Here is a 22,736-nt window from a genome sequence, read left to right on the forward strand (position 1 = left end):
AATCCATCAGGTTGACAGCCAGAAGAGGGGAAAGAGAGAAACGTCTTTCCAAAAAAGCCATTTTCTATCCGGCGACGGCAGCCGGGTGAGGAGCCGTATGGAAATGAGACATGAGGGACGGATCGGTGGGGTTTGGGGGGAGGCAGTTATTCATGAGTGAATGACCAGTAACGTATGACAGACATGGTGATATTCCTGATGGAAAAATAGGCACGTGGATGTCACAGAGCTGAAAAGACGTGCAGCAGGTAACGTCACACCTCTCGGCACTGAAAGCATGTTCACTGGGTGCCGGGCGGCAACGGCAGAGGGTGAACATTAGCCGGCAGCGACAGGTGTCCGCTTAATGCAGACTGAGCGACAGGGCCCCCCCCGACGCAAGCCGCACGCCGCCTCGCCCCGGCTCCAATTAGCCGCTATGTTGTGGAGTGTCGCTCGAGTGTGTCGCAGTTGCGCTAACGATATTGGCGGAACACAAGTGGCTCTTCACAATGAGTATCTATATCCTGGCTTTTTATCTGGTGCCGGAGAGGAGGAATGATAATCCGAGAGCAACATAGCAGAGAAAAGTCTACTTTAGCCTTCCCGTCTCGCAGAGGTATTTCAGAGCTGCAGCGTCCAAGCGGTGTCGCACACTGCCGTACTCACTCCGTAGGTTGGACGCTCCCTGGTTGTGGACCATGCGGGGAGGCAGCGTGCTGTGGTAAGCTGGGGTGGTGCTGAACAGGATGTCGTTGGGCATGGCCTGGTCCAGCATGGAGCTGTGCGAGCTGGTGTAGGACGAGCCCTTGCGGTTACTGCACACGCTCTCGTCCGATAGCGTCCGGTATAGGGAGGGTCTCGGGGACGAGCTTCCCGCCGTCGACACCTGAGGGAAGGAGAACAGTTGGTCAAGAGAGAGCCTGAACCCCCGCCCCCCTACCACCACCTCCCTACCCCCGGCCCGGCAGGTGAGCGGGTCAAGGAGGGAGCAGTGTCAGGAGTCAATTATAGTCCTGGCTCTCAGGAAAATGTAGATGGATTGAGCAGAGCTGGAGAAGGTCTGGCAGGGTGGGCGAAAAAAAAAGGAACAGGACATGTCAAGGTGGGGACAGAGGTCGTCGCGCCGTGGCAGAGAAGACTAAGTGCCACGATAGGAGATGGATAGCGGTTTGGGTCGAGATGTGTTTGTATGTTGACCAGAGTCAGGGCTTGATCACTGATGTGCATAGTTGAGAGTCCTGCGTGGCGGAGCGTGCTTACGGACGCATTTACGGGGGAATACGGCAGTGAACCTGGCAACTGTCGACACGCACGTGTGAAGCACAGTGGAGCTGTAGAAGTCTGTTTGATGCAGATATTAAAAGCTCCTCATATTTGCAAATCAACTTACCGCACATTTTCTTTTCTTGTTTGTTTGCAAACCAGAACCAATGTTCATTGAAGCGGGTTGCAATGATGCCTTGTGCACGCTCTCTAGAATAGGGCTCATATTGCAAAGATGTATAAAAAAAAAAAACAGCCAATACAGAGGTCAAAAAAGCCCCACAGGGTCAAGGTGAACAATCAAGTCATCTGTACACAGAGGAGAACTGCACTGAATACCACTGCAGTTGTGTTTCATGACAGCGGACAGAATGTTGACAGTGGATCTCCTGTTTAAACACACAAAACCACAATGGCCAATCCAATCCGTCATTGTCCTTTCTAGGCTACATAAATATTGCAAGAGTGACATCAAAAGTAGCCACAAATGATATGTGAGGCAGTTGGCCAGATGGGCAAATGTCTGCCTTTGGCTGCAGCTGTAACCAACGCTAGACTTGTACAGCCGCAAGCCAACACCCAGCCATCTCCATTTCAAAGACGGATCCCCCACAAATCCCACCGTGACAATTTAACAAACATCAAGTACGTCTTTTAAGCGGAGATATCAACTGGAATTCTAAGCGGCGTACGCGCGCACACCCTGCCTCCGCACAACATCTCTCAGGCTTTTAACTTAACAAGGTTGTCTCTTTCCATCCAACTTCACAAGATGTTTTCTTTTTATCAAAGCAACTTTGAACAAGATTCGCTGCTCTCTCACTTAAAGAAAAATAGCACCGATTTTGATCCCCCCCCCCCCAAAAAAAAGTGGATTCACGGCAAATGCATTTTCAATAGGGCTTAATGCTCCTTTTCAGGAGCAATCTACTAAATTACCATCACGGCATCGAACAGGCCTCTCTGCTACGCAGAAAATACTCAGACTATTGACTATTTCAATGTGTCTAAATCCCCCCCCAGCTGGCACCCCTCCACACCCTGATTCGAGCCGTGAAGTGTTTGAATTATTCCTGCCCCACAGCAGCGCGTTTTGATCCGTCGACTCAGCGGTGACACATCCACCGAGATTTTCCTCCCAGATTACACCGACCTTCCTCCCCGTCGCTCGCACCGAACAAAGACAACAGCCAGCGTCGGAACCCTGTGACCTGCCACTTGGGAGGATGTGTGGGACAACCGCCGATTCGGATGCTTTCAGCTTTCCCACCGGAGGTCCCAAAGAGGGACGCGGTGTGAGAATAAAGCCGCCAGCGGCCTTTCCCTGACGTCAGCCACACAATAGCGTGCCTGTCTGTGGAAGGAAAATCTCTCTGCACCTGCTCACCGGCACAAAGGCCAACTGCCGGAAGTGACACACAAATTGACCTTTAGGCGATTGAACAAGGCGGACCCTAATTTTAAAACAACGTTGTCGTAACTGTACAGCCGTTCTTCGGCGTTCAAGCTGATGATTGAAAACAGGTGTTTACTGGGAACAGATGTGTAATATGGTCGGGATGTCTGGCCCTCAGCCGCCCTTCGGGAATCTCCCTCCCAAGATTGCCATTGCACACATTGCATTATCACTCTGAATCAGACCAGAGTGGTAGATCGTGGACTATACTGCTCTTTGAATCCACCCAACATCACTGTGTGCCTTTGTTCTGGTTGCTGTGTTTTCTCTCTCTCTCTCTCTCTCTGCGTGAGGGGCGGCGTGCATCCACCCTGTTGATTGGTGCGCCGGCTCCTGCAGCCTCGGCGCTTCATCCTGTCACTCAAGTGCTCGGCTTGCTCTGTGGTTCTGTAGGAGGTGCTACCTCAGACTAGAGAACTCATTAAAGGTGTTGCACACGCTTTGAGTTGGATGGAAATGCATCCCACAAACAGTTTCAGAAATCATCAAGGCCAATCACCTTTTTTCTTTTACATGTTGAAATAGGCAGAGAAATGGCAACCTGTCCTGGATCAAAACCTGAAAAACACACTGCACCCAGGCGCCTCATGTGGGGGACGAGGCCCGCCTGCGCCAGAGGACATGGCCACCTTCTGTAGGGATGACGTGCATTTCTATTACAATGGAGCAGCGTCCAAAAATAACTCATTTGTATGTCTCCAGGGTCCCTTCCTGGTAGATAATGGATGGAGATGGGGGACTGGAGATGCAATTAATAGTCCGCAGGACCCGGGAACATCAAACATCGACATCCAGACTGAGAAAGCCCAGGCCCCGTTATAGAAGTAATTTCCAGAATGCGGCATCAATGAGGACTAAGGGGCTCTTTCTTGAGGAAGGACGAGCCCCGACTGCCGGGGTGCTCGCCAGCAGCACCGGCTGACAGGCATCTGCTCGGGTTCTTGTCTAGTCGATCCTAACAATGTCACGCCATGTCCCCCGACTCATCAATCATCCCGTCGCAGTTTAAACAGGTTTTTATTGTCAACGTCCCAATCATCGTGAAATTTAGAGGTCAGTTATTGAATCAGCGACAGTGACCTCACCTTCCGACTCCCGCCTTCTCCCGGAGGGCTTGTGGGCAGCATCATTTTAAGGTATTCTTCTTTTGAAAGTCTCTGCAGCGATTTCTCATCCCGCTCAGTAGCCTGGAGCTGGCAGGCGGCCTCCTGTGCATACAGCTGCCTGTGGACCAGAAAACAGAAGAGCACAGCTCATCAGAAGGGTCATGAAAGACTCATCCTGCGTGGGAGGCCTTGGGCCATCGCGGCTTGGGTCCAGCCATTTAGAAAAGAACGTCAGTAGCACGCGAAGGGTTTCAGCGGGACCGTCTTAGCATGCCAACAACGGGTGCTTCCATGCTGGACAGGTGAACGCGGGGTTAACAGGGTTGGAGAGGAGAGATGTTCCCTACTCGCCCCCATCTGACTCTGCCAAAGCAATGATTAAAGACAGTGTGAAGAACACAGCCAAGCACTGTGAGAAGTACAGAGGAAAAAGAGGGTTTTGGACAGAAAGTACATTCAGAGATGAGTGCAAAACACATACTCTAGAGGAGTGCTGAGACAACAACAGAGGACATGAGGGCTGTTTGGCAGGATTGGAGGAGGACCCACAAGAGGTAACAGGTGCTATTGTGGGCGATGGGGTGCTTGTCCTTTACATGGTTTTTGGAGGATTCTGAGTGTTTAGAGGGGTTGGTACAGTGAGGCGAGGTTGTGCGGCTGTGAGACCTCTGCTTTAAGTGAGCAGCCTGCGAGCACCACAGGCTGAGTGCTGTTGGCAGGGGACTGGTTGACCGCCGGGGAAACGTCTCCATGTGCAGCCTGGCAGCGATTGGTTACCTAGAGACACTATTGCTTAGCCTGGCCCCTGTTTTGAGCTTTTGGCACCATGGCAACCAAGCCCTAAATACATAGCTGGGTATTGCAAATGTCTGTGTGATTGCCGGATGCATTCAGACCGCGAGATCTCTGGTTCAAAAACAAATGCTCTCTTCTGAAGGACGCATCAAGGAAAGAGAAGTGCTACGGATTGAGCCTTGCATAATACTGGTTTGGTTGTTGTAGGGAGCAACCATTGTTTTTAAACACATTAATCTATGCAATTAATGCAACAAAATAAGGTACATACGTTTACTTCTGGTCCCGGAAGTAAACTGTTAGTAAGTTGACCGCGGAAATGAATCGGCGGCTAGGTGCAGTCACTTACATTAAAAAGTAGAGAGCTTTTTGCATTGCAAGTAAAACAAACAGAGGAGCGACATACAGCCGAGAACTCTGCAGAAGAATTACTCCAGGTGTCTAACAGAAGGGAGGTGAGTGGCAAACGGACCACTTAAAGCCCTGCTACGCTAAGCTAGCTGCTTACTTCCATCTCAAACATTGTTATCCTGCGCGGCACACAGTCTGCAGAGGACCACTGTGTCCCTTAAAGACCGTGGTTTGAAAACGCCTTGGCTAAATGTGGGGAACCACAGCCGTTAAATGACGGAGTTGAGAGCAAAGTGCAGGACAGCAGGAAGAGTCACTAGTTCAACATGTGTATAGTTTTGTGTTAACAATTAAACAATAGTGTCTAAAATAAACGATTTCTAAAGTGAAAAAAACTAAACTAAAAACAACGTTGTAACAACAACAACATTCATTAATCACCATTAATCGAGATTAATGAATTTCAAAATGTGAGATTAATTTGTTATTTTTTTTAGATTGACAGCCTTAATTATTTTGCCTCTATTGTGATGAAGCCCTTGTTCCAGTCATCCCATAATCATGGATCGCTCATGTATGAACTAATTGGACAATGCACAAGCCCTGACCTTTGTTTTAATTAAAGGTTAATTAAAGGAGTCTGGAAGTAAATGATAAAAGATACGTTTATATCCATCTGTTTATATCCACCTGAAATTAGAGGGTAAAAAAACCAACAATGATGAAATGTTTCAAGCTCGGCTGAGGTGATGAAGCTGGCAAATTGGAAAAGGGAAAAATGCAATAAAGGCCGATGGAAACACATTTTTATGACTAACTTAATGTCGCGGTACCTTCCTCAACTGTAGACAAAGCATCCATGCCATGCTGCCCTAAAGGTTACACACCTAATCCCATAAGGCCAAAAGATACAGAACAGAAAAAGTGGGGGTTGTCAGGTTTTGAGTGCAGACCCCAGTTGCTCCCCCCCCCCCCCGTCTCCCTCCATCACTACAGCGGCTGATACGAACAGCAGGCAGTATCGCTGGCTGCCACGCGGCAGTAGGTTTCTGCAGAGACACAGCAGAAATGTCACAGCTACCGATGCACAGCGGGTTGCTCTCCGCCCGCAGCGCCCACCACATGGCAGGAGGAGCACACGAGTGCGACGTGGTCTGGACAAAAGGGTGGGGGAAGGGGGGGGGGGGGGGTGGTGTGTGTGTGTGCGTTAAGGGGAGCAGGCTAGGTCACAGAGAGGGGGGGGGGGGGGGGGGGTGGACTTTGACTAAGTGTACCTTGAACGCTCAGACAGCATTTTGAGAAGGAACGCTAACAAGCTCTCCGCTCCTCTGGAACAAGACGCAGAAGCAAGAGAGAGAGAGGGAGAAACAGCCCAGGGTTAGCAGCATCCTGCATTACGTACAGGGTTAGAGCAAATGAGAAAAACTTTTTCGAGAGAAGGAAGAGAAACTTCATTATGTTAGAACAATATCTGTGAGTAATATTAGGCCATCTATCATGAGGCGTAGTTACGCTAGTGGAAATAAAAATGTAGGAATATATAAACAAACAATGGGGAAGGTAACTGAATTACGGAGCTTTTTCATAAGTCGGCAGGAGATACTCCGCTGCAAGCGATCAATCACGGAGTCCTTAAGTGGCAAATTTCACAGCTAAAATTTAATTATCTGGGAGCTAGAGCAAGGGGTTTGTTCCAGGGCACATCTCACATTCGCGCCTCTAAAACAAGGCCACAGCCTACACACTAACCCCTTGAAAGAAGCACACACATCATCATCATCACAGCAGTGTTTCAATTTGCCATCAATGGCCCTCTGTTGTCTTCGGCTAACCATTTAATCGGCAGACGGATACAGGCAGTCGTCACTGCTCGTACACAGTCTGAGGGGAGTATACGTTCTCAACCTGCATAGATTCCTCTCCCCCCTTTGCCGGTGGTTCTGAGGCTTTTCTGTGTCCTTGGGCCTGCGTATGCGACAGCGGCGCGTTGCTGTGTGCTGATCGTTGCTCGGCTCCCAGCAGAGATGCTGATCTGGTGGAGGCTTCGGCCGTGCGGTCCACTGGGACACGGCTTCACGGGTACAATCAATAACAGCAAGTGACAGGTGCCAAGTGTATTATGTCCGCGGCTTCATTGAGCTTATTTATTTTCTGGCTGTCGGCTTCAATCAAGGCCAGTTTGTGCACGCTGGGTGGGCCGACCGTGGTCTGCGTGGGTCCGGCTCTCGTGCAACAGTATGTCTGGGAGTATACAGCTGCGCACTGAGAGAAGCCGTGCTGAGGAGGCCAGTTAGCGGGAATAAAGTGTGTTGTCTGGCTCGGCATGAGAGATGCTGCTGCACGCTATGTGAATCTGCAACAAACTACGACCATTGGCTTAGTTTTTGTGGTAAAGGAGCATAGTTGGTGTGTTCCTCGTGTCCTAAATGCTCTTTCTTGCTTGCTTTCTCTCTTTCTCACGCACACTCACCCACACTCTGAAATGCTGGGAGGTCCCTCAGTGCTGTGGGCATCACCATCATCATCGGTTGTCTTCATCCCCCCTGGGAGTGTGCAATCGGGTTGTGGGCGTGTCTGTCCACAGGCCTCTGAGCTGGGCTCCGGCCCCGGCCCTGAGCTGCTGGTCTGGGGGATGGTGTACACCTTGGAGGAGTCAGCGGACATACAGTATCTGGCACCGCGGGCCAGGGGACTGCCAGAGTGGTGCGAGCCACTGACAACACACCAACAAAAAAAGAAAAAGAAAAAAAAGAAGCATAATGTAACTCATAAGTGACCAAAATGAAAAAATGAAAGCATATAAAAAAAAAAAACAATAACAATGAAAAAATGAGAAAGGCTGCTTGCAAGTCACCTGGCATTGATGTTGAGAAATAATGATTTTCAAATTAAAATGATAAATGAATGCTCTCCTGTCATACAGGGTGTCATCTGCTCCACATAGTCGAGCTGGTTCACCTCTGACCTCAATTTTGGAAAGGGACTTACATTCAGCCCTTAATGTGAATATTCCAACTGAACTTTGTCCTTTAAATGTTTTGTCAAATATCAACTGACAAACCAAATCAAAAGGTCACTGCATTTGAGTCAGAAAGAAGAGTATTTTATGTTTTATCTGCAGACGTTTGTGGTTATTCCTCACTGTGACTAATAGTGATTCTCAAAGAAGGATAAAAACGGCAGAGCTAGAGATCACTAGGTAAGTGGAAACATGTAGTGATATCGGGGAACCGACCCTTTAAATGTACGATCAAATGGTCAAAGGAAAGCATTACTTGTAAGGAAGGAAGAACCTGCATTTATAAAAAACATTTTCATTTTCTAAAACCCTGTTTCTGTTTAATTTTATGTACATTACATCACAAAATCCATTTGATTTGAAGAACGCTAGGATGCACCATGTCTTTGTTTATTATTATTATTTTAGCTTTGTGATAATAAATCTATATCCTTCTACTAACAGTTAATCTATGTAGGATGAATGAATAAAATTTGACAGTGATGAGAAAACGAGCCATGCGTCAGACAAAGAGAACGGTGCCCTTCTTTGCTCCATTTATCTTTACATTGGCTGCACAGCATCCTCTGCAATGTTAAAACGTCCCCCAGAACAGAACTTATTCTGTGGTTTCCTAAATACTTTGTGTTTTATGTCAGCTGCCCGATTAAACTTCATCCGTTCGTTTTCTAGATAGAAAAGGCTTACGTCAGGTTTTGGTTCAATGTCTTGTGGTTTGTTGGAAACTTTGAGCAAACACAAAACACCCCGAGACATCAGAGGTGTGTTGAGCTGGAGGCACTACGCATCCTTGTTTCCATATTCATGACCATCTGGGCCACACCCTGCAAACTGTGCTCCTGCTGCTTCACGGTTTGTTCAAATGACACTCGGGTGTCAAAGACCATTCCATCAAAGGTGGGAAGCATCGGAGTAGTCAAGGTGATGGCACGGGCTCTTTACTCCTCTCTGACTGATGTCCTGGAGCGGACAGCTCTGACGCCTCCCGAGCAGGTCAATGATCTCAACAGATTGTGCTAACATGATCCAGTTAGGCATAAACAAATAGATACCCATTATATTTCATAAAGGCAGACTGAGAGTGGCTGCAGGGTCCAACCCTCCCTGTTACCCCTCCTCTTTCCCAGATGGGCCCCAGTCTGGCAAAGGACGACTTGGACGACAGTGTGTTAAAGCCCCCAGACACCCCCCGTCTCTCCCTCCATGTTGCTCTGGCCTGACAGCAGCCACACCCAGTGGCTTCAGCACAGCTGGATGAGTCAGGCAGAGGGTCAGGAGAGAGGGAGCACAGTTGGGTGAAAAGGTCAGCTAACAGCCAGCAACCACTCTTTTGTACGTGTGTGTGTGTGTTGAATAGAACAGTCAATGGCCTGAATGGATTGCTGGCTGCATGCTCACGTGTGCATGTGCATCACCGTGTTTGAAAGCAATGGATTTTGCGCCGAGGTATACATCAAGAAAAAGGGTGAGAATTTTCCTCAGAGGGCAAATCGATGCCCCATTGGCACGCTACACTTAAACCGAAACAGAAATGACTAACCTCATATAGGAGGAACCAAGAACATCCCAGTTGTCTATGACACTAGCTGGAATACACAGCGCGGTGATGTACAAAGAGAAAAGACAACATAGTGGGCCAGGAAAGGGCTGAGCCGTGGGTCGGATTCAACAAGTCACAGGTCTCTGCGATGACCGACCCAAAACACGTACTTGAGCACTGTACCTTGAGTGGGATGAGTTCTCGCTCAGGTCCCCGATGCTCCCTTCGGTCACATGACTAGACATGATGGCGCAGGCGTAGCCCTGTGGCAGGTAGTGTTTCCCCTGATCCTCCTCCGAACCTCCTTCTTCGTGATGCTCCGACACCCAGGGGTGTCCCTGCTCCCCGGCCCGGCCCTGCAGCAGCACCCGGGCCCCGGGAGCCACGCAGGGATTGGTGTCGATACCGCTGTCCGTGGACGCCCCTTTGATGTACGTGAGGCCCAGCATCTCCGGGTCCATCAGGTCTCCGGAGCCAAAGTGCTTATCGTCACTGTTGCTGGAGGCGTTGCTCGAGAGAGTGTTGCTACTTGAGTGGCTGGAGTTTTTATCGCCCGTCTGGTGGAACAAGAGAGATCAAGAGGGTTAAAGGAGATAGAAGTTCAGTAAATTGGACATACCAAACACGGCAGTTGAAGATCAATCTTACGGTTGAGTTAACATGCGAAGCGCAGCGAAGGGGGATGGGTTTACCCATCGGGCTACATCGCACATCACATGTGTCCCTGACTGAGGCATCTTGAGGGTGAGTTGACAGATACATGGAGGAATAAAACCAGAATATGCCAAGTTTCACATCCTTTATTTTAGGGCTGTCAAAAATAGCGCGTTAACGGCGTTAATTAGCTGTTTGTTGTTAATTACGTCAATTTTTTTGACGCATTTCACGCATGCGCAGTGTGACAAATTATTCAGGTCCGGAAAGAACCTCTTCTTCTAGGGAATGCACTTCATCCTATACAACACATTACTGCCACCTGCAGGCATATGTCAGGCCGTCAGGTTCAGCAAGTTGTTTGCGCCAGAGACCCGCTCCCCCCCCCCCCAGCAGAACAGAGAAGAAGAAAAGCTCCGCCCAGCAGAGCAAGAGCAGCGCTGTTCTGAAACATGCGGAGGAAGAGAAGCCAATGCGATGTAAATCCTCCCAGGTATGGGAATATTTCACACTGAAATGGGGGTGGTAGCGGATTTCTTTGCAGCGCCAGTCGTTCTAATCGCCGCGCTCGACTTCAAGGTGTAACTTTTATTATTGTTCGGTCTGAAACGGCGCGCCCAGTGACGGGTGGTGCAGCAATATTGTTGTTCGGGTGGAAATCGGGAGAAAGGTCGGTCCGGGAGATTTTCGGGGGGGGGCTTTGAAACATCGGGAGGGTTGACATGTCTGGTCATGTCTGGTCATCGCAGGAGCACAAACTCGCAGCAGAGTGGGATAAACTGCAGAGGCTCGAGACCCTTCTAGAGCCATGCAGGGAAATCAGTCTGTAACTTATCAAATAACATTGATTTGATTATTTTCTGGAATGAATTAAAAAATCAAATATCAATAACATATATTTATGTAAAAAATAATAATTATGATAATAATAATGATAATTATGTATCTGTGTCCTGTTATTTATCTTTAGTATGCATTTCAGAAAGAAAAAATGGTTAGGATTCAGGTGTGATTAATCATGATTAATCCACTGAAAATTCTGATTAATTTGATTAAAATTTTTAATCATTTGACACCCCTACTTTATTTGTGAACTCTTAAAATCTGTCTCTCCAGTGAGAGATCCCTGAGATCTGGCTCCTAAATTGGTAAAAAAGGTCTAATACTCTCATCAACATTCAAGTTTTATTCGTTTTGATTAGGAAGCCAGAATTTGTTCATCATAAAACTCAAAAATAAAATGTGATGAATACAAATCTGTTATTTTATCTGCTAAATTGTCAAAGCAGCCTAAATCCAATCACATGTACCTTAAGAGCGAATGGCAGGGGAGTGGTTTAAATCATCATGCAGTGTCAAGTGGTTAATGCAAAACTTGCTCAAAGCACTGACTGATTGCTCTTTGCCTCCAGCAAAAAAAGGTGCAAGAAAAGACGGACAATGAACAAGGGGACAATTTAGAGAAAGGAGAAAATTAGAGGATCCAGCACTTAATAGATTCAACCTAGGAAATTGTGTCCTAGAAAAGTGTGAGACACCGAGGACCGGTGATGAGACGAGACGCCTGTTAGCATGCTGATGAGGAGGAAGTGACAAGTGCAAAGAGCGGCTGGAGGGGGACGACATGTGGATGAATGCCCCCAATCGAGGTTAGCTGCAGAGCGCATACACAAGGGCAATCCGACCTCACCCACAATTCCAACATGGATGCAGGGAGGAGCAGGTCAGACTGTACGGAGTTGGGCTTCAGCGGCAAATCGCAGCACTGCTTTTAAACACTGTCCCTCCAAACATGTCGACGGCGAATTTCCGAAACGCTTTCCGTTAGAACTCTGTCAGACTGAAATCTAAGCAGGTCAGACATTTACCCTGGACAGCTTGTTGGGCGAGTCTTTCCCCCCTTCTCTTTGCTTCAGCGGGTTCAGGATCTTGGTGGAGGGGATGTGCCATTTGGCCTCTGTCGACAGAGAGGAATAAGCAGAGTGTTGGAGAAGCGCCAGAGGAGAATGAACAGCATAAATCCTCCATCGGACTCACCTGCAGATCTGGTCCTCTCCAGGGTGGGCTCCCGCTCCCTGCGGACCTCTCCGTCACCGCCCTGCATGTCACCCGCCCGCTCATGCAGTATAGGGGAGGGACACCTAGAGAAAGACGGGCAGTGAATTATTTTTTTTTTTTAGCCCATAAAGTTAACTCCGCATTCTACTCGAATGAGAGGCTTCAATGGATTTACAGCAATTAGCTCAAGATCATATAAGGTCAATTCACTTGAGCTTGTAATTGTATTAAGACGCTGCCAGACAATGCTGACAGGAGGCCTCCATTCACTCGACTTGTCATGCAGGGCCCTCTCTCGTCCTGACAAAAGGGAGAGAGCAACACATGTTCCAACGTGGGTCTTAATTAAACCTTTAAAGAGCTAATAAATGTTGCAACCGAAGAACAGAGGCCACGGGCGTCTGGTGAACTTTGGGCAAGGCTCTAACCGGAGATAAACTGGCTCGTCGACACGTCTGTTTCTCTGTGTCACGGCAGCTCCGACAGGCCACACGGGGCCCTGGGAGTTCAGTGCACTTCTGAGTTCTCTGACAGGAAGGCAGCAGTGTGCAGCTAAGCCTCTTGTCATGGTCTGCAACCACTTACAGACAGACATTGGTCTCTGATGGATTTAGCTCAGCCTGACAGATGTTACGCCTCTGCAGTCGGAAGCGCTGCATACCAATATAGGATTGGAAGCAGGAAAAGAAATAACTTCATGTTGAAAAAGAGATTGACCGTCTTACGGAAAGGGGAGAAAACTCAGGGCCTGGATATTGTGTTGGCTTCTTTTTATGATGACAAAAGCTAAATGGTATCTTTTAGCTAAAGCATCTCCCCCCCCCTCCTGCTCCTCGGTCTCTTTTTTTTAAGATCTCTTTACAATGGCGTTCAAAATTCAAAATTACAGTGCAGTTTCTGAAAGCGGTACTTGAGTTGCAGTAGGTTATACTGAACACTAGAAAAATGTCTTTATAATCACTTCCTTTCACAGTTAAGGGATAATCATTCTGAACGCAAGGACAATGTGCTGAAAACTTGGGGTTTTTAATGGCTACAAGATGGAAGGGTTTGATCTAAAAGTGGCCATTTATGTTTGAAGTAGCCTTTATGTTCTTCTGGATGTAATCCTGAAAGTAAGGCTCTGGGTTGATTTAATGGACGACAAAGTAATCTCATACACAAAACTCCTCATTCTCCGTCATCTTCCCTTTTTCAAGGTTCTGAATGTAGTTTTTTTTTTACATCACTTCCTAAAAAAAAAAAAAAAACGGGTCACAACTGGCCAAAACCAGGCTGATGATTCGGCCATTTCATGTGGGAAAAATTGCTGCCATTTTGCAAAATTGCAAGTTCTCAAAAATAGTGCTGCCTGTGACTGATTGTGGCTGCATTCATCACTGCAAAAAAAGTGCGTATTCCTGAAGGGACTTTGAGACTACGTGAACTGAAGTAACCCTGCGGCGGTCCCTGTACCCATCGTAGCCAGGCTGCTGGGACCAGGTGCCGCTGCCACAGGGTCCTGGATCACTGGAGGAGGACTGGTTGCTGGGCGAGCTGCGGTAGTGCTGGTCTCCCTTGTTACATGAGGTGACCTGGGGGTTCTCCATATCCTGCATTACCCTGCAGAAACAGAGGGACACCAGTGTAAAACATACTGCCATTGATTGTCAAAACCAATGTAATGACCCTCTCACTATTTACTAATGGCTGATTTGGCAACCAACGCTCCCAAAACCCGATGGGATTCAGCTTGCAATCATATATAACTAAGAAAAGCAGATATTTGAAAATGATGGAATCGGCTCATGACTTCCATAAAACCGTTTCATATTCAACAAACCAAATGAGATTTACATCTCACAACTAGACAAACTGCTTTCCCCCGCTGTCACGCGTTAGTGACTTCATTATTAGATGTCACTTCGGTGAACGTTCCCTTGAATGTGAGCACCGCCGAGCTTTCAGTGAGGTAGAAGGTGATTTTATTCTCCAAAGAAAAACAGCTACAGGGATTAGTTAAGGTAATAACGCCTGAGTGACGGATCCAGATGGTGCATCCCGACGCGTGCGTGTGTGTGTGTGTGTGTGTGTGTGTGTGTGTGTGTGTGTGGAGTAAGAATGCAGAAGCAACTTGGGAATGTGAGGGGAGGCTTGCGAGTTCTGCTTTGATTTCTGCTCAACCTATGCAAAAAATCCCGCTGCATTGCAAGAGGCCCTGACCTGACTGAGACAAGAAGGTTTCTTTGCTTACCTTCGCCTGGTCAGGAAAAACTTAGCGATTGAGGGTCTACAGTAAAAAAATAAACACTGGAATCGAGTTATGTCTGCTGCCTAGAGGCTTTCCTCTTCACCAACACACCAAGGTAGCTTGAATGACCGAGCGGAAATGAGACTGCAATAACATGGCAGGGTGGCTTTGACGTCAAGTCTCCGGCCAGCTCCAGCTGCACACACTTCCACCTCATTGCGCTCATGTATTTGCTTGCAGACTAAGATTGGGGACAAAACGCACCTAAATATTTACACGCATAAAGGAACATGCAGAGATCAGACATATGAAAGGTACATTCCATACAAGTGCATAACTCAAAATAACACTAACGTCCATTTAGAAGGTGACATGCTCAGTCGCCAGGATTTCTTTATCTAGACCTCTATGGTAAACTCACCCAACGGTCAGTGACTTAGTCGCGGCACACATCATCAAATGCTTTGGCCAGAACGCCAAATTTCCTCCCCGACCAAAGTGTTAAGTCTCCTCAGCCGGGTCCAAGCACTTTAATATGAACCAGCAGCCGCTTTTACTTCTCCTCCTCGTCCTCGTCCTCTCTAGACATAATGTTTAATGGGGTAATGTGGTTTTCTCTTTTTGCTGGGATAATATCCAAGGATTTGTGCTCGGCCCTAGCATTTTTTTTGCCTGCTAGGTGTCATATTTTATAGAGCCAAGTGTGGATTCAGCTCAATGTGTGAACCGGATGATGCTTTGAATGTAAATCAAGATGGGACCAGTAGATGTGTGGTACCCTTTCATTGACACAGCTTGTTGAATTTAAACGGAAAGGTATTTAATAACTTTATAAAATGGATATTTTTATAATAATGTTTTGATACAGTTGAACCGTCATTATTTAGGCCACTTAGGTCACGTTTGGATTTGTTCCACCAACACCGGCAAAGATGGTTTGACTTGTTAGTTTAACAAAGGTTTACAACTGCTCTCCATAATTTAGTCATCATTTTTAAGCATACACTTTTATAACTAACCATCCAAAAAGTCCATTAATATAGCTTTGCAACCCAAAGAAACCAAATGTCCAGTGCCTTCAGCCTGATACTGCGCTAAATTCTGAAATTATATCTAAATCATTCCAAAGGTCAATTAATTTTTCAATATGCAACTGTACAATTTTCCGCTCTCGTCTTCCTCCTGTTTCTGCCTATGAACCCCCCCCCCTCCCCCAATCAATCCATCCAACCCCTCTGGGGTGCTACATATCGCGGGCCAGAGAAGAGCACTCTTTGTTTCAGCGGTAATTGGCTGAGATGAGCCGAGCTGTGTCGGTGTCCCCGTCACCTCCTCCTCAGCAGGGTGCAGGAAGAGGGAGGGAGCGGGGAGAGGAAGGGGTACAGAGAGAGGGAGGGGGTGAGAGAGAGAGAGAGAGAGAGAGAGAGAGAGAGAGAGAAAGGAGCGAGGTAGAATGAAGTGTTTCCGCTGCAGGGGACTCTGATTAGGCAGCGAAGGTGGCCATTATCCCAATATATATATATAAAAATAAACAGGCAACACCAGGGGGGGTCGGTGTGACACACTGGAAAGGTTATCATGGCTGTCGGGGTTTCATTAGAATGAACAAATCACTGCTTTACACGGCTCAATGGAGATGTCCAGAAGAGACTCCGTCTCGGACAGGAACAAAGTCTGAGTGTGGCCTTATCATCTGAAGGAAGATGAAAGCAAAGCCATGAATTCATTGGCCTAGAAGGTTCCATTCATATGTATGCAAATAGCTTAACACAATAACCAGGCCCTTCTCTAAATGAGAAAGGGTCGGACTTCAAAGGTTTCATCTCAAAAGGATCGGGTCTTCTGAGCATCCCGATGTTTGATTGAAAAGCTTTACTCTCCCCATGTCTGAAAAACCTGCAGTAAAAGGCTTGACTTCCAAAAGTGTCCCTTGACAGCGATATACATTTATGCCCACTTAAAACACCGTCTATCGGGGTGCTGTGTGGGATCTCGGTGTGATCTTTTTCTAAGTAACTTTCCCTCCTGTAGAAGGCAAAAGGTTTTTGATTCGTTATTGGCACAATGCTCCCTCGTTCATGTGAGTCCTGTGCATAAATATGACTTAAAAAAGAAGACTGCTGTTAAAGAAATGACCACGTACCAACCCAAGAGATGTGTTCTCTTTTACAAGAAGTTAAAGGAAATATTTTAAGCTGCTGCATTGTTGCTCTATTTGTGTGTGGATCCAGACGAAGCTGTGAACAAAACTCCTTTCAACAGCGTAAATTAAAAAAGAATTTCACTGCCAAGTTTTACCTGGATCCGTCTGGCAACTTCCTGTCAAAGGAGGTGCTCCGTGGGATGGCTGCCTGGTGCTGCTGGAGGATCTGCTGGCTCTGCAGGCGCTCGGGGCCCTGCGTGGGCGAGCCCCGGGACAGCGGCGGTCCAGCAGCAGCGGGCACCCGGTGCCAAGTGGTGTTCCTCCTGAAGGGAGTCTTGTACTCGCAGGGCGTGCCCTCGCTGTCGACCTTGTACTCCACCATGGGTATGCGGTAGAGCTCGGAGCAGCCCCTGGGCGGGAGGATGTGGGAGGAAACCAAGAAGATGCTTAAAAGTGCACATGAATTAAAGTATACATTTAGTGTGGTGATATTCATCGGTGTAGATAGCTGTTTGGGTGAAAGTTCCCTTATTTCGGGGATATATAAAGTGATTTATCCTTTCACTAAAATGCAACGGGACTATATGACACATTTTTTGAGCACTATTTACATTATTCCAGAATTATAACGTCTGGAATAATTATGTATCTACGAATATAATTAATTATTGAGGGTGTAATGAATCGTAATATTCATTTAAAAGCTGAAATTACGTATTAGCCATTGCTATGATTGCATTAGACAGTAAATCCACATTAGATAGTTACAATCATTCTTATTAATTTAATGACATTACATGTTCTAGAACCTTTTTTGGTCATTCAATTGAGGATACAATTTTCCTGCAGATGCAATACCAGATGTCTTGGAATAATTTCAGTTATGACCGTACTTTACTGTACAACCCAGCTGACCCGGACGTCTTCTGATAAAAAATAAAACTATGAGCGGGGGGAGGGGAGTCATTCATCCATTACTGTGACTACACCGAAACACACTAATGCTGTCAGAAATATTTAGCTAGAGGCAAACGTCTAAATATAGTTGTCCAAGTGCATGCATGTGTGTGAGCCAACGACACACACACACACACACACACACACACACACACACACACACACACGGGCAAATCTGAGTGGAGATGTACAAACCGGTGGAAAAAAACACTATTTAACACCTTAATAGAGACAATAATCTAAAATCTCTGCTTGCCGTTCGATCAGATATAGGTTTCCCTTGAGTGGTTCTACACAGGCGGCTTTTTCATCCCCATCTTCATCCCATTACTGCTCCCACTCTTATTACTCTGCGATGGACACGGCCTGTGATGCCATTTCACGCAACATTAATCTCCGGGCCGGGCCGAGGCTTGGTGTGTATGTTTGGAAGGAACAGGGGGTGGTGTGTCGGGGTTAAACAGCCCGCGTGCTCTGCTAGCTCTCCAAACGCACATCACGCATGACCTTAATAATCACACCGGCCTCCCTCTCCAAAGTCCACTCTCCAGAACCCGCTGTGTATTCTTTGCTGTGGTGTTACGTGCACACAGAGCGGAGCTCGCCCCGAGCGCGCTGACTGATTGCAGAGGCTCCGGTGGACGTGGGGAGTAATCCCTCTCAGAGACCCTTTCCATCAAACTGGGCCATGGGTGGCTGGGGCTGTTTACAACTACCCCCCCCCCCCCCAGCCCGCGGGTGTCAGAAGTTCTCACTAGAAAATCATCCGTTGCTTCCTCCTCGTCCAACAGCTTCCCAGCATCTGGTCAGTGTCACCGGCGAGCTGCCTCGACCTCCTCCAAGGTTTACATTATTTATTGCATGTGTGCTGCATGCCTCGATGGTTTGATAAATGCAACAGTGAGTAATGAGTGGAATTAGAGCATCAGAAGATGCAGAAAAATAAGGAATATATCTCTGTTGAGAGATATTTATTCCCTCTACCCTCTTAATATGATCGTGAAAGCACAGCTGTGATCTGATATTTTTGTGTCAGATTAAAAAGAATATAAACAAAATCTTGACTGTTGGTCAATTGTTTTTTCTAGGGTGAGCCACTCATTACGTTGATTAACTGAGTGTGTGTGTGTGTGTGTGTGAGATCACGCCAGGCTGCCAGGAATCATTACTTTGCAAATAAGCTAAACAGCCAACAGCTTGTCAAAGGGAAAGGTCTCAGCCGTTGTCTCCTGGACTGCACTCGAATGGGAAAGAACCGACAAGGTGCATTTTCACTTATGACCATGACATTCAACCTTAGCAGCAGGGACGAAAGTGGCCCCATGTATGTGGAATGTGCTTGTTTGTAATGTATGGGGACTCTGGGTGTATAAATCGTGGTGAGAGAGAGCAGGAAACGGGTGTTTGGTCAACATTTCAACCACAGCTGGAAGAGACGCATCCAGCCGGCTATAGGGAGAGGAGGACTAATGTCGTCGAACTGCTCCACTCCTCCAACCAAAGGTGGAAGACTATAAACTACACCATAATGACCTACGTGGGCTTGTAACAAAGGAAAACATCAACAAAATTAAAACCAACACCCATTCCACTCAAACTACAGCTACTGTATGTCTGGTTTAACACAACTGACAACCTGATGTGAAATAACATTAATGCTTATTATTAATCTAAATAAAGACTACGTGACCAGTTAGCGGTGAACAATAGGCTCCTTCAAACATTGGCTCTTCAGACTTTGTCAGACTGGTGTGACAACAGGACCTTAGACCTTCATCAGAGGGCTGTCACTCTAATGACATGGCTGGCGACTGAGGGACACGCTAATCCATTCCCACAGTCAGAGTCCATGTCACAGCAAAGAGCCACAGAGGTTGTGACCTCCACCTTTTTTTTCTTCTTTTTATCTTTTTAGAAACATTGCCAAGCGGTTTATTAAATAAGTGATTTCACTGCAAAGTGATCTGAAGGCCGGCAGGCCTCCGGTGAGAAATGTGCAGGGATTAAGACGAGCCATTTGTGGTGCAGGTTCTTTGAGTTTGGGTTTAGTGGGGCTCTCATTTGCAGGGTGTCGGCATGTGAAGTGAGAAATCCAGCTCAACTTTGGTCCAGATGAAAATCCATCATCATCTGGTGACACTTCAAAAGGAAAGGTCGCAAGTGGCTATCTGAATGTCACAGGCGACACTCATTGTGAGCAGGCGGCCGGTGCAGGTCGGACCCACCCAGCACTTTAATAACACACATCTTTGTGATTAAAGCCTTTAAATGTATAGTATGTTCTAACAAAATATACATGGTAGATTACGCAGCCACAGGCATTTTCTTTTTGTTTCCGTTAGTTTACATTGTAGTAATCATCCATTTTAAGTTCTTTTAAGTGCAAGTACTGATCCTGTTGTTTGCTCTTGGATCTCTGATGACCATATAGCAAAACATACAATCACTGCCATGTTCTGTACATTGCATTCCTGTTACAGAGAGCTAATCTTTCTCATCTTTTTCTCATTAGTTTGGTCCTGGGCTAACATGTTGAACTTGTTTGAAGCCTTTCAGAGTGATGATGGAAAAGCCCAGTATAAAACCACATCCTTCCTCCAGTGTAAATAAATACAATCCTAGGTACGGCTAATATTAGAGCCATGTCTCCGCCGGCTTCAGGCTGCGCGCTGAGGGCAAAAACAGATTTAGTCCTATTAGTCATTCAGCATGGGATTACCCCGTCAATCCTCATCCACTCGCAAAATAAATAACACTGATTTATATTCTGATCATTTAAAAAAAATATATATGAAAAGAGGTGCTTAGGAAAACATTTGTCCTCGTCTTGGTTGCAGCGTGGAGCCCAGGGTACATGAGACTGTCGACCATTGTTGTTAACACTAACCCTCATCTCCCTGGCCACAGGGGACTGACTGGGCTCCCGCTGAATTCCTTTCCCCTGAGATAATCATGGAGAAACTAGAGTACTTATTGTTGACTGCGACACTTTGGCAACTCAAAGACGCAGCGGCGAAAAGAGTCGAGGGCCCTCGAGATTCTTCATCTGACCTCTCACCTCTAGATTTGTTGGACTTAGGAGGGAAGGAGGCGGAACGGGGGGGCGGGGGTGGGATTGACAGGTCCTGAGACACAGAGTCTGTTGGCTCTCAGGACGACGATGAGAAGCTGTTTCAGTAAGACGGCGGAATCTCCCTGTACAGCTCGGACCAGCAAAGTCTTCTAGCGCACTAATCTCCCACGCGCATCTGCTAGGAACGCCATATATGGGTCAAGCTCACTAAATTATGCATCACGCCACCCATTATGGATTTAAAACATGACACAACTCACACGGTGCTACATGGCGGATGTATTTCTGAAACCGACACACACAAACATTGTGTCAGAAGAGTTCCTTTGCATCACAAAGCCCCCGGTCGACCTGCAAGAGGAGGTCCGTTTCTTTTGCTATTTGCTCCGGTGAGCTGCGATCATGATAGTATCATCGTGCATCATTACGGCTTGTGGTAAGAGGATTAGACGACGTTTCTGCCGGACAGGATGCGGTTTCAGATTTTACAGATGGGGCATTATCGCCCATTGAGTGGGGGAGAAAAAAATAAAAACCGATAAAAACTGACCGCTGTTTAAAGATTGTATTTACGCAGGATTTAACCCTTTTCCACAAATATGCATTTTCCGGCCTGGTCTTACACATACAGAAGTCATCTAAAGCTCTCTTCACCCTCCAGCGATTTATCAAACGTTTAAACACACTGAAAATTGGATCAAGTGTCGTCTCTATATACGGTCTGGTCATTTTGCTGTAATCACCGTCCACAAAAGTAGGAAGAAAGCATTCTAGCATTCTGTGGTACACAAACCCGTCAGCCCCAAGCACAACCAGAGACAAAGATGTCAAAAAATGTGAGGGTGAAAGAGTGACGGGTGCAAATCGTCTGTCGGTCTCTTCGCAGACAAAACAAGCCGATGTGCTCTCAGTCTTCCACACAGACCGGCGTCTCTTCCCCTCCTCTGCTTTAGAGCGGGAGCAATGGAGTCTCCAGGTGGGTGTGTGTCTCTAAAAAGCCGAACATTACCACCCTAATTATTGAATGGAAGATTGGACTGGTTTAAAAAAAAACACATTTAAAAAGCAATCGGCAAATGTGAGCCGTCAGACAATGGCGGCCAGAGTCGAGCCATTAATCAAAATGCTCCGCTCATTCTCATTAGTGAGAAGCGCTGACCGCCCGTGTCTGCGTGACTCACGGGCCTGCCGGAGATCGCTCCTGCAGCAAAGCCACATCCACACAAAAAAAAGTCCTCTCTCCGGAGAAATCAGCAGCATCAGCGTGTAAGCATTTTTTTTTTTACGCTAATCGACGCAAGCGTGAGACAAATGTCAAGCTAATTTACCGCAGCTGCAAAGAATAAATAAATACTCCCCACTCAGAACGTCTTACATTTTTGAGGAGCACCTGCATCTCTGCTTCACTAACCCCGACCAAAAAACAATGGGGGGGTGGGTCTGCATTTGTTGTGTCAGCTGCCTTTGTCAAGTTGATAAAAGAGGAGTAAAGCAGAGGGGGGGTGGGGGGGGGGGGGGTGTTTACCGTCGGGGGGCGCCGTCTTCGTGGGGCTGGATTATGACCACCTTGACGCTGACGGAGGTGCGCAGCAGGTCAATCATTTGCTCGTGGGTGAGGGTCGCGACGGCCACCTTGCAGATCTCCACCAGCCGGCTGCCCTGCCTCAGCCCCGCCTTCCAGGCGAAGCCGAAGGGCTCCACGTCGGCCACGATGCCCTCGAAGTTGACGTGGAAGCCGAGCTGGCCGAGGCCGTTGCGACGCAGCGTCATCTCTGACGTCTCGCAGCCTCTGGTGGCGATCTGGAAACGGGATCAAAACGATATTGACATTAGATTGACGCGCAGGAATCTGTCTCTATCGCACCGATCAGGAGGCATGGAGACATCTGGACTTGAGAATCACAAAGTGCAACACATGAATGGATGCATGACACCGAGCAAGCAGAGAGGGAGAGACAGAGAAGGGGGGGGGGGGGGGGGGCAGAGAAGGAGTTGAATGATCTTAATATCCCCCTAATAAGAGTTTACTGAGCTAATACAGTTTATTTCAACAGCCACTTTTCAAACAATTTGCATATTTCCTCTTGGTTGTGTGTGAATAAATACTAT

General features: G+C 47.2%; 1 protein-coding gene across 8 annotated transcripts in view; it reads right to left on the reverse strand.

Annotated features, from left to right (window-relative positions):
- Window positions 1–22,736, reverse strand: part of LOC119214223 (signal-induced proliferation-associated 1-like protein 2) — a 102,681-nt gene that overhangs the window by 39,090 nt on the left and 40,855 nt on the right. For 5 of the 8 annotated variants that reach the window (XR_009957226.1, XM_037465849.2, XM_037465844.2 and 2 more), the window contains exons 9-18: window positions 22,153–22,427; window positions 16,753–17,007; window positions 13,680–13,826; window positions 12,204–12,307; window positions 12,035–12,123; window positions 9,696–10,069; window positions 7,424–7,666; window positions 6,228–6,281; window positions 3,787–3,925; window positions 649–868 (exon numbers count right to left, since the gene is read on the reverse strand). Coding sequence is in view for 7 of the 8 variants with exons in the window: in XM_037465849.2 (XP_037321746.2) it covers window positions 649–868; window positions 3,787–3,925; window positions 6,228–6,281; window positions 7,424–7,666; window positions 9,696–10,069; window positions 12,035–12,123; window positions 12,204–12,307; window positions 13,680–13,826; window positions 16,753–17,007; window positions 22,153–22,427 (1,900 nt within the window). In the remaining variant the exon portion in view is untranslated. Of the gene's footprint in view, window positions 1–648; window positions 869–3,786; window positions 3,926–6,227; window positions 6,282–7,423; window positions 7,667–9,695; window positions 10,070–12,034; window positions 12,124–12,203; window positions 12,308–13,679; window positions 13,827–16,752; window positions 17,008–22,152; window positions 22,428–22,736 lie in introns of those variants that run through there. The other 3 variants (XM_037465848.2, XM_037465852.2, XM_037465851.2) reach the window with 3 other exon arrangements.

This window comes from Pungitius pungitius, chromosome 13 (genome assembly GCF_949316345.1).
Source record: "Pungitius pungitius chromosome 13, fPunPun2.1, whole genome shotgun sequence".
NCBI lineage: Eukaryota > Metazoa > Chordata > Actinopteri > Perciformes > Gasterosteidae > Pungitius > Pungitius pungitius.